This window comes from Anabrus simplex, chromosome 2 (assembly GCF_040414725.1).
Source record: "Anabrus simplex isolate iqAnaSimp1 chromosome 2, ASM4041472v1, whole genome shotgun sequence".
Lineage (NCBI taxonomy): Eukaryota > Metazoa > Arthropoda > Insecta > Orthoptera > Tettigoniidae > Anabrus > Anabrus simplex.
The window spans coordinates 678,676,699-678,689,576 of NC_090266.1; the positions used below are offsets into that span (position 1 = coordinate 678,676,699).

The window sequence follows — 12,878 nt, forward strand, 5'->3', positions numbered from 1 at the left end:
AGGTGGTTATTGTGATGTGAAAGACTGGAAAGAATATGCACTCCGAGTTTTGAAGTTACCTGCAAATTAGCATGTCAAGTTTGTATCAGCCAAGAGATTCATTATTGAAAACACATCATTAGGCTTGGTAGTTGTCTCTGGAGAACCCCACTATAATACTAACATAGGGCAAGGTAAATCTGTGATGAAGAGAGGGAGGTGGTTTGGTGACTGCACCCGTGAACTTGTGCCAAAAAGTGTGGTACTGAATCTAGTGAAAGTTACGGACATCAAGACCATACTGGCCAGTCATTTTGGTGAGAAGTGGGCTGAAGATAAACATCAGTTTAAAAAAAATCTCTTTAATAAAATTGAACTTCCATCACAAAGTGACGTTTGTGATGGCAAAGAAAGTTTGTATTGTAAACACACTGATGTTACTCAGGATCAGGACCTACAAATCTAAGGTGTTTGTCTTCCAGCATTCAATGCATTTTACTCTTTTCAGGAATTGAAATACCAATCAGTGTTTTGATGTTGCAGACTGGTATTGGTGTGAACATTCTGTGGTACCATTTCATGAATTTTTCTGTAGATATGTGCTGTATTAAGCATTAAATACATTTTGTGACTTTCATAATTATTTCCTTTTAATATTGATTTTTCTTGTAGCATATGTTTTACAATTGGTGGGCAATGGTGATTCTCTTTACTTGAGTAGTCATTCCTAACCTGTCCTTCTCCACATGCTGTCATTCCATGACTTTCTTTCTCGATTCTGTCATTCCAAAACTCATTAACTCCATTTCTCTTCTTCACTTTTGACAGGATTCCTTAGATGAATTTTTATTAGTAATGCCTTCTTAACAGAGCTAGGCCATTTGTGCTGCTGGTCAATGTCATAGCAGCCTGGAAACATTTTTTTGTGTTTTCTGAAAATTTTCCCCAATAGGAGTTAATGAGTTTTGGAATGGGAGGCCTCAAATATTATAGACTCTTCTTTCATCCTTGTATTAAAGAGCAAAATAATAGTCCTCAATAATTTGGTTTAATGAACAACATAATAAGTGGTAAATTGAGACTGATGATCTTGGTGTTATTTCCCTTATAATAAAAAGAATAGAATAAACCCAATCACATATTTTACAGTTTGTATTTGAGGACTAAATAATTTGAGAATCCTAATTCACTATATCAACCAACATTGAATCTTCTTTGCTTGATTATGCCATTTTATTTTTCCAAACAACAGACATACAACATTAAAAATAAAAATACTTCTCACTCAACAAGTCAGCTATGGCCAGCGACTATGCCATCTCTGTAGCACACATGTTACTTTACACATAACTGGTTAGGAAATACACTGTTAAAGTGCTCTATCTAAATATAAGTACATATTCATGAAATCTTGAACTTAAGGAACTTGACAAATTTCTTAAACTGGCAGAAAACCAATTATTTCCTGCCATTAGTAATAAATTGCTAAAACATACACCATTTGAGAACTATGTGTTTTCCACAATACATCGACAAACAAACAACTCTTGATGCTGCTTACAGTTTCTTATCAAGTTAGGTTTCATGAACGTCCAGAGTATTTACCATACTCGAGAGAACTGCCATAATGTTTCAAACAAAACTGAAATTAATGATGGAAAATATTGTGAAGGAACAATTGATTATTTAGACAGGAAATCAGATTACCTGAGAAAACATACCAGCAGCTACTTCGTCCATCATAGACTTCACTGATTTTAGACAAAATAAATCAGTACTTACGTATGGAATTCTAGTGAAGAATACTAAGCTATGTCTAAACTATAGATGTTACACACTAGAGATAAAATAAGTTTTCTTCATTATTTTGAAGTATATAGCAGAGAAATGCACCCATACAGGACAATTACATTGAAGCTGTTCCAATTTGCTTACAGTAACAAGGTTTTCATTAAATTCTTTGGTCACCTGTGGAAAAAAAAATGAGCTTCCCAAACCTCATTTTCTTATAGACTGTGAACATTTCTCGGCAGAAGTCCGCACCATAGCCAGTGCTTCTTCTGGACGGTTTTGTCATTGGAAACTGTGCTCTTATCTATTCCATTTCATCTTCATTGTGTTTCTAGAGCACAAGTCCTCATTTATACCACATTCTCTATTAATCATATACTGTCTGATTGATATTCCTTTGCAGTAATGTCTACACCAACAAATGTGTTGTTATAGACATCCCACATTCAGTGGGAACTAAATGTGACCTAAAAGCAAGACTCTCAATGGTAACATGTTCCACTAAGGCATGATCTAGAGATCCATTTGACCTAATCTCAAAATATTCAAATATTACATTCATAATGATAATACATAGAACAGGTATCTCAGTTTTGACCTAGGGAGGGCTTAGAAGTTACTGTTGTACTGAATCTTCAACTGTAGAACTGATATGTACATGTTGATGTTTGTACAGCCTTCTTATTTTCTCTGTTTCTGATAAATATTATTATTATAAAATAATTTTAACGAATACTTGGTTATGTGACAAATATAATCAATTTCCTGCAATACAAGTGCTGAGTACATTTTATATTTAATGTGTGTGTATCTTAATGCATCTATATATATATGAGCATACATAACTTAACTTATATTTCCTATAATGGCTCCTAATGCTACAGGTGATGTTCAATATTTCTATACATGATTATGTCCAATGATAAACATAACACCACTGCAAACACATCTATGCTTCAAATCATGGATAATATTTTTTATTATACATAGTTTATAATCACATACAATATTTATATATGTATTATGTTAAACTTCACATGTTACATATAAGTATACAAATGCGATCTAATTCTGGCTACACTACATAATTTGCTTAAAATACATCTTAAGTCTCTATGAGGTGGTGCAAAGGCCTAACTTTGATCCTGTGTTTGACATTTTACTCTCTTCATTTAAACTGTTACCTGGAGTGGCTTTTCTGCATTAGGTGACTTTCTTTTCCTTTTCCCCTGCAAATTATAGTGACACAATCTAAGTTGTCACTATATGAGCAAATTTTTTACCAATGCAAATGACTACACAATTTGGATACAGCATTTTCTTACAAATATATATTTAAATATGTGTATATGTATATAGTTCCACAAATATCTATGGCAAATTATGTCTTAAAAATGTTATGCAAAGATTTATACTATTATCAGACTTTCCTTATGTTGTCATATCTAAAATAAAAAAAGGACTCAATTTAATATTTTCATTTTGTAATAAAAGATAGACTTATTTCATTTGCCTTTCTAGCTTGTGTTATCACTGTGGAATGTGATGGTGAAATGTGGATGGAAAGGCATTGAAATAATACATGCCTTCCGTTTTACAGAAGACTTTTAGCAAACTATTCCAAGAGATTCATGGTGATTCACCTTTACCGCAATGTATGCCACATGGCAACTGCTTTGCGGGGGCTCTGCATCATATCACTCCAATGGTCTCTCTCAGCTCCACCTTCATGCAATCCTATGATGCTACATCCCAGAAGAGGATTGCTACCAATCAAATCATTACCCTGGTCCATTACACATACCTGTAAGAATACAAAAACACTAAGTCAAGTTAATGGTTCATCATAAAGTGACGCTTGTGATAGTGAAAGGCCTAGGAGTGGGAAGGAAGTGGCCATGGCCTTAATTAAGATGCCTGGTGTGGAAATGGGAAACCACGGAAAACCATCTTCAGGGCTGCCGACAGTGGGGTTCGAACCCACTATCTCCCGGATGCAAGCTCACACTGCGCGCTCCTAGGAATTAAAGTATCAGTCATGAAAATTTTGCAAGATTGCATTTGAACTATGGTACCACTACTATTTGTAGAATGTACCAGGTGCTTCAAGATATATTTTGTACTGTAGAATGGTGGTCTATCTAGTCCACTGTGAGAGCTTTCATTGTAATGCATGAACCAGCTATATTCAACAAGCTATAATCAGAGACAATTGCCAAATTCTGCAGGGTCTGCAGATTGGGAATTTAATTTACTGAAACAACACGTGAGGGCTTTGTGTGTACTGCTCAGGGTACAAACAGCTCTAGCACATAATGATTCCGTTTAGTCAAATGCATAAAAATGGAATGGCCACGTTATACGAATACGAACACGTAGGCATGCTGCTTATATTTGGAGTGTGTCATTGCAATGAAAACAAGTAGTCATGTTTTATTCACAGTGATATCTGTTCAGATGACATCCAAATCACAGTATGTTCCAGAATGTAAAGAAGAGTCTATGTGAACATAGTACACTTCATGTGGCAACTTGGCCATTGAGAACCCGGCAAAGGGATCTGAAGGAAGTGAAAATGGTTAGAGAAACTGTTTCTGCATATAAGTACAAGACTCTGGTGTACACAATGGGAATACATCATGTTAAAGAACATAGAATTATTAAATATAATCTGCACTGACATCCGTTCAAATGGCACACCGCTCAGCACTTGATGGCTGTGCCTGCAAGGCTTCTATTAGTGGATTGCTGCAAAAATGAGTAGCACAAACCTGAACATAAATTACATTGTTGCATAAATGTTGTAAATTTACCTTGTGCTGTTTCGATTTATTAGGTTACACCTCCCATATCGCATGATTTTACACTGACATTAATAAGAAATTAAAATGAAGGTCCACCTATTCAATACCATTTAATATGATGCCAAATCACTTATACCAGGGGTGGCCACTAACTTTAATTTTGGGAGCTGCAAATTTAGGAGACAAAATTGGGAACATGTTTAGAAAATGAAATGAATTTTATAACAAATGAAGGAATATTTATTTTCTGCACTACACAGAACATTATGCAGTTTGCACAAGTTCACTTAAATGTTCATCAGTTAGTTCAGATTGATATTTAGATTTAATGAATTAAAGCATTGAGTACAGTGATTCACACACACATAAGTAGTCCCAAAGATTGAGATAAGTCTCTTAGCACACACTTCTGTTAGTGGGTATTTTCCTTCTGGAACATTCTTCCAAAATTCTATGGTAGAAATGCCACTTCATTTGAGTCCTTTTAATCCTTCATCCTCTTGCAGTTCTAGTAGCTCCAATTCTACAGCTGCTGTATGCTTTGTTATTGGTGATGAAATAGGACAGCCATCGCCCACAACATCAACAGCAAAAGGATTTTCAGGGAATGAAAATGAAGGTTTAAGTGATCTCAAATCATTCAATTTGCCATTGATTTCTTCAGCAAGGCCAGAAAATTTACACATGCAATCTTCAGTTTCCACCTGAACGTCAGTAGGGCTTTCAGTAATTTCCTTCAAACATTTGAAGTGATCAAATATTTTAGTCTGAAGGTATTTCCCAGAAGCTTTTAACTTGCTATGAAAGCTAAATACAGTCTGAGCCAAATCAGAAATAAGTTTTTCTCTTCCTTATAAAGATATGTTTATTGTTTATAAATGCTAGACCACATCTGTAAAAAAAGCCAAATCTAACAGCCACTGGGGATCATTAAATTCAGGGACAGATTTTTTCTTTTTCTTCCATAAACTGTTTGATGGGATCAAGTAATTAAAAAAATCTGCCAAAAACATTGCTTACTGATAGCCATCTTACTAAGCAGTACCAAGGTACCTCATCACGAAGTTCATAATTGTTCATATCTTCTATAAAAATATTTGAACTGTCGGTGTGTTTTGGCACTTGAGCGAACAGAGTTCACAATTTTTAGATCTACCTGCATAATATGTGGGTACTGAAAATATTTTGCTGCTGAATGTTATCTGTGAATAATACAATGTACAGGTAGTAAATCAGCAAATGATGTGTCAGCATTTAAAAGCCCAAAAAGCCCTTGTTCCTTGCCAGTCACAGATGGTGCACTATCGGTAGCAATGCTGACAATATTACCGATAGGCACAGAGTTTTTCTGTAAAACACCATCCAGACTTCTTTAATGGCACAACCACAAGTAGTATCCTTCAAAGTAACCAGGTCTAAAGTTCTTCAACCACCTCCAAGTCCTTTGATACATACCTCACAAATATGGCTAGTTGTGGTCATGGGCGCCCCCTGGAATTCTAAAGATGTTGATGTTGAATTGTTTAATATCATACCAGATTATTTCATAAACTGAAATTACTGACAGTCATCTAGCATATGTTATAACTGGAAGTTTCTGTAAACAATTTAATGTTGCTGACGTTATATTGGTTTTTATATTCAAGAAAATTGTTAATGTGCCTCCTCCTGGAAAAGATCCTGCGGGCGCCCATGGTTGTGGTTTATCTTTGATATCAGTAGACTTGTCCAGAGCCAAACTTTCTGCTGAGAACTCGCTTAGATTATTTTGTAAATTACTTAACATATCCACACTAATAACAGAAACTTGCCTCTCTACTGTGTGTCTAGCAGCGGGCATTTCGTTGATTAGTTTCTGCAGTTTCTTGTTTTTGGGTTCTAAAACAGGAATAACTTGTGCCATATTCTTCTTAATAAGCTCCCCCTCTGTGTAAGGCTTTTCTGCTTTTTGCAATATTAAAAGCCAGGAAGAGGCCAGCTTCTGTAGTCAAATCTGCTTCCTTGGTAAAAATTGACATAACCCTACTCTGGCCATGAAGTTTTTCCTTTAGTGATTTCAACAGGAAACAGCCAACAGGAAAATCTTTATTGAAACCACTGTGGTTAATGTCATGATGGCGTTTTATATTACTGGCTTTGAACTGTGACAGTTATTTGACACAAAAGACACATTGGCTTACTATTTCTTTCTACAACAACGAATTCTTCCTCCCAGTCGGTATTAAAAGCTTGATTCTCCTCTTCATATTTACGCTTCTTAGACAGCACCGCAACTGTTCGGACACCAGGCCACAACTGTACTGAAACAGCACACTGCCTACATGTGAACGCGATTGGCTTCACATCACGACATTGACTCGCTGACATACTCTCGTGCTCAAGGCACTATCTAACGGAAGGCCCCAGAACTGTATTCACCTCCCATCTTTCACCACTGACTTACAGCGCTAATAATGTTAAGCCGTACATCGCTGCTACTGACTGCCGCCGGCCGCTAGATGTTGTTAGTTTCCATTAATTACATCAATTAATTTTAGTCTAATCTTGGTGTCAAGAGCCGCACGAGACTGACTCAAGAGTCGCATGCGGCTCGCGAGCCTCGTTGTGGCCAGCCCGGACTTATACAATGGGACTGGCTTCGGCCCCTTTATGGGTCATCATCAGTCATGGACTAAAATTGACAATATATAGAGCAAATACAATCAAATGAACACTTTAAAAATATTATGTACATATTACAAATTATTTGACAAAACTGGCAAGAAACCTCTCACTCTATAATACTATAATTAGTGAATCTAAAGTCCACTAGTCGAATTTTGTCATGTGTGGCATTGCTATTGTTATTAATCTAAAATGAACAGTCCTAATAAATAAACCCTATACATGTACAATTAAAATATTAAAAGTGGACCTGAACTGTTACACATACAATATTAAAATTGGGCCTGAGCTGGTGTTTAAAATTACCATCTTGTATGCTTAGTTGGTAAAAGTCTGGCTTCCTGAGTAACATGCCTCTTTTGGAAAATAATTTGTAATATGTACATAATATTTTTAAAGTGTTAATTTGATTATATTTGCACTATATATTTCCGGTATCAATAATTTGGCAACATTGCCCACAAACAGGGCTGACCTCATGCATAAACTTTAAGCAGCAATAGCAGCTATCACACCAGCAATGCTAACTAGTGTGCAAAAGAACATAATGAGATGAGTAGCATTGTGTGTGGAACAATTTTGAATATTTGTTGAGATATATAACATTTAAGTTCTCCAGTCTATCAAAACTATTGCAAGATTAAGAAATACTAGAAAATACCTGAAAGAACATCATATTCTACCATATCCCCTTTATTGTGCAATTTATATGTGTGTAAATACTGCTGATGAAATATGGGTGATAATTATGAACATGTGCACAAGCATTTTAAAATATTTTAAAATTCCATGTTCATTGCCTCCGTTTCCTGAACTTATCTCATTGCACTCCATCTATTGTATACCCTTTTCTCTCGGCTGTCAAATCTGCACTGCGTCACGTGGTACTTGGTGTCAGCCATTTGGTTGGTTCCGCCCATTACTTTCCACTTTTTGGTGGAAATGTATTTATATTCTATTTGATTTTGTGTTTGAAATTATTTAATGGGAAATTATTTTGGAATGTCTTATTGTGATTTAGTGAATTAATAACATCTAAAGTTTAAAAGAAGAGTGAAGCATGCTTTATTGATCTTTGGACTTAATTTAGTAGAGTGAATAATAAGGAACTTTTCAGGAGTGCGTGTTCATTGAGGTTGTTTTGTTTAATTTTTATTGTGATGTGTAATATTTGAAGATCTGTGCTGATGTTTGTGAAAAGGTGGCAGTTGTCATATAAGTGTTCACAGAAGACTGAATGTTGATCGTGTCTAATTGTGTTTTTGTGTTCTTTGTCCTGGTGTGGAAATTTCATTTTGTTTGGCCGACATATACTGTATGCCAAGGACCAAACTGTAATGCCTTGTCTCCTCTTTCTGTTGCTCACTTTTCCGTTGCTGACCTGTCATTGTATGTAGTCTGTCTTTTTGTATTTCTAATATGTTTCTATCTTTCTAGGCCTATATATGACCTGTTTTGTCACTTATTCATTTCTTTCCATTGCTCATTTAATCATTTTGTGTTGATTAACACTGGCAATTTCATGACAGATATTAAGTCTAAATTCTCCCAGGGTATGAGGGTCTATCTTTTGCTTTAAATTGACTCCAGAAATGACAGCTGCAATGTGTTCCATCTGGGGGCTGAGTGTGGCTACAAATCCATACTAATAATTAGACCACACATTTTTAGGTCCTACAAGATTTCTTTTAGACACCTAAAATATGCTCTTTCAGGTATTCATTTTGGCTTTATAAAACATGAAATAGCAATGAAATAGCATATTAGCAAATTTATTGGCGAATACAAATAAACTAACATTAGACCTACACATAGTGTTGCAGACTACAGAAAATAGTACTTGAATGTCCAAACTGTGTTTATATAAGAGATTAAACTTTCTCAAAAGTACTGTCACTTGAAATAATATGTATATACATAAATGTATTTAAAGCTCCACAAAAATTGAAGCAATTAATATTTTCAAATGTTCACACTGTAGTTGCCTTTGCAATAAATTACTAATACCTTCTCTGAATTTTCTAGAGAAAAACTATGGTGCTTGTTTTCCAAAATCAGTTAATAAGGTGAGAATGAGTATTCCCCATCAACAGACATGACTGGGCATACTTCACCTTTGGCTGATGTTGAACTAGAATGTTGCAATCAACTAAACTCTGTGTATGTCAGAGATACTGAATAAATCAGCAAATGCTGAACATTAAACCAGCAAATTGCCAACAGGTACAAAGGTCAATGAGATATAAACAGGATTTTTGTTCCTGAAAATCAACATTTGGTAGGCGGGACCGTTAGGAGTGGGGTAGTCTAAATTCTTCCAGGGTGTGAGGGTCTATCTTTTGCTTTTAATTGACTCCAGCTGCAACAGCTGGACAGCTGCAGTGTGTTCCATCTGGGGGCCGAGTGCGGCTACAAATCCATACTAATGTGGTGGAGTGGCCCCCTGGTGAGCTGCTGGTGAACTAAACAAATAGTATATTATTGGACGATCTTACTTGCTCCTTTATATAATATTTGATTTATTAGTCTTTGCCATTCTTGTTAATAGAGGTTCTAAAAAATGGCAACTAATGTGAAAGCTAGTGAAGAGTTTTAATTAAATCTATACAACTCACTGTGGAATTAAATATCCATAGTGGTGACTCCGACGTCTATCGTATGGTACCAGTGCAGTGTACATAGTGTGATCTAATAATATTCCATATATATTATTGCCATGTCAACTAGTGACACCACAAATACTGCAATGCCACATGACAACATGCCTACAGACAATGAACAAATAGCGCGAGTTGCAGTTAAAATTCTGCCTATATGGCTTAAAAACATTACAATCTGGTTAGTCCAAATAAAAGCTCAGTATCACTCTTATCACTGCTGAGCTTATAAAATTTAATTACGTTATAGGCTCACTTGAACTGGACGTTGCAGAACTACTGAGTGATTTCTTTACCACACCTCTAACACACCTTTCACGGAACTTAAAACACACCTAATAGGAGAATTCGAGGAATTTGAAAGCCGGAAGGTTACAAAACTCGTAACAGAACTTGAACTAGGGGACAAGAAACCCAGCCAGCTGTTACAAGAAATGCGTGTCCTCACTGGAAGCTAAGTAAGAGATTCCTTTTTACGCACAATTTTCATGCAACAACTACCCTTAAACTTAGCCTCATCAAATGACACACTAGACAACATAGCTATTATGGCTGACCGCATATTAGATGATTCTAACCCTACATCTTACATATCTGCCGTACAGTCAACCCCATCTATTACCGAATCATCTTTGCCACAACTCGATCAGATCTCCCGTTTAGAGGCACAAATCGAACGACTGTCGCTATCAATCAACAGTATGTTTGAGAATCAAAATCGATTACGTTCTCGTCCAAGATCATGTTCATCTCATCGTCAAAAATACCATCCAGATAGTACATTATGTTGGTATCTCAAATACCGTGAAAAGGCAAAAAAATGTGTCGCACCCTGCTCCTTTAGTGCACAGCTTCCTTCTGCTTCGGAAAATGCTCAGGCTCCTCGTTATATGCGGCACATAGCAATGTGGGCCAAATTACTTCTTGCCACTTATATATCACCGGCCATTCTTCTGGTACACATTTTTTGGTGGATACAGGAGCGGACGTGTCTGCGATTCCCCCTGCTGTTCAAGACAAACACAGGACTTCTAAATGAATTCTGTATGCTGCAAATGGAACACCCATTCACACTTACGGTGAACGCCTAATCAAAGTTAATTTAGGTTTGAGACGTGCATTCCACTGGCCATTCACTATCGCTGATGTCCAACAACCTATCGTAATCAATAAGTTTCATTTCCGTATTGATATTATACACAAATACAATGAGAAGAAGACTTCCACCTAATCAATACTTATTTTATTAAATTAAAACTACAGTGCCTGTTTTGACCTTTCTAGATCATCTTCAGCTGGTCACACAATCACATATAACATATCATGCAATCATAAAACATTACTATATCTAACAAAGAATGTCATAGGACGATAACATATCAAATTATTCTCATGACTGGGGACAATCTTCGAATTGGAAACTTGGTATTCACTGTCTTTTCATGAATAACATACATAAAAACATATTCATAAAAGTTTAGATTTTTCATAGGCATGAGATTTTCTGAACTTGGATGCTAGCTTTGTAAAACATGTATGGTAACACAGAAAGAGCATGTGCATTGATCACAATTTGTTAGTCTTATGGAATGTTGGGCTTGTGGGTTACACTTCCTTGTCTCCTGAACCTTCAGTTGTACACTGTGATAGAACCTTGTGCCCGATGTTAATTTTGGCTTAATTTACAAAATAGCCAAACATAATGGGTATAAGAAAGAAATTATCCACAAAATAAAACATCAGCCTAAATCAAAGTTAACCAGAACAGACAAATCCAAGAAAGACTATGTGCTCTTTACCTTCAATAATACACATATATATCCTATAACCAACATTTTTTAAAAAACACAACCTGAAAATAGCATATAAAACTGCACATAATAATGCCAACATTCTGCACAACACCAAATCGATCAACAATAATAATAAATATAGTCATTCAGGAGTGTACCATATGAAATGCAATAACTGCGAAGCCAGCTACATCGGACGTACTGGTAGAAATTTTTTAACCCGCTACAACGAGCACTTCAATGCCATAAAACATAATCGCTTTTCTTCCATAGGTCAACACATCGAAGACTACAAACATAAATTCACAAGCATTAAAAATGACATGCAGATCCTAAGTATAAACCCCAAGGGCCCCTTGCTCAATATAACAGAGGAATTTTGCATTACTTTAGATCAATATACCAACCCTAATTCTAATTTTTTTAAAATTACAGATAAAATAAACATCATCTTTAACACAATCATTCCTTCCTTAAAAAACGCTTATCTTCAAAGAATCATCAAACAAAACTTGACACGCGTCAAAGAACCACTTAAAGACACGCCCAGCTCCACCACTACCCCCTCAACAGCTACTCCTCCTGCCCCTCCGCCCCTCCCCCTCACAGCAACTAACATTAGCTCAAGATGAACACGGAGCAGTGCACAACGTGCTGCCAAGCTACACACAATATAAAATCAACAACAGCAGTAAGTACATACATACACATTCATTTCACATGACTAATAGGCATTCCCAATTACTAAAATTGAATTACTCACCTTTCACTTTTATCTTTCACAGATAATTGTTACATCCATACACAACTGTGAAGGGAAGGAGCCTCTACTCCAGTCAAATGCCACACAGCATAATTCAACACAGGACATTACGATTTACCCTCCAACACAAACAGCACGGATTTTATGTGTGCACGCCTTAGAAATCTACATTTTCCTCTGAAGTCTCAACTGAGTTCACACAATCTCATATATTGCGTTTCAGCATTGACATGTATTTTTATGTTTCGTATATATATTGTGACATAAAACTTATACTTGAGAACCTGACATTTTAAAGTGTAATTTATACCCACAAGCCAGGTCATTGAATTTTAACACATGTTTTATCTCTACAGTTATTATTAAGTGTTCATAATAATGTCTATTTATCAAGACTTCAAGGACAGAACTAATTCATTTTTAAAAA

General features: G+C 35.9%; 1 protein-coding gene across 1 annotated transcript in view; it reads right to left on the minus strand.

Moving 5' to 3' along the window:
- Positions 1-3,120: 3,120 nt before the first annotated feature.
- Positions 3,121-12,878, minus strand: part of Sytbeta (Synaptotagmin beta) — a 924,592-nt gene continuing 914,834 nt past the window's right edge. Inside the window, exon 13 of the mRNA XM_068226251.1 lies at positions 3,121-3,574. Coding sequence (XP_068082352.1) covers positions 3,416-3,574 — 159 coding nt within the window. The 3' untranslated portion in view covers positions 3,121-3,415. The remainder of the gene's footprint in view (positions 3,575-12,878) is intronic.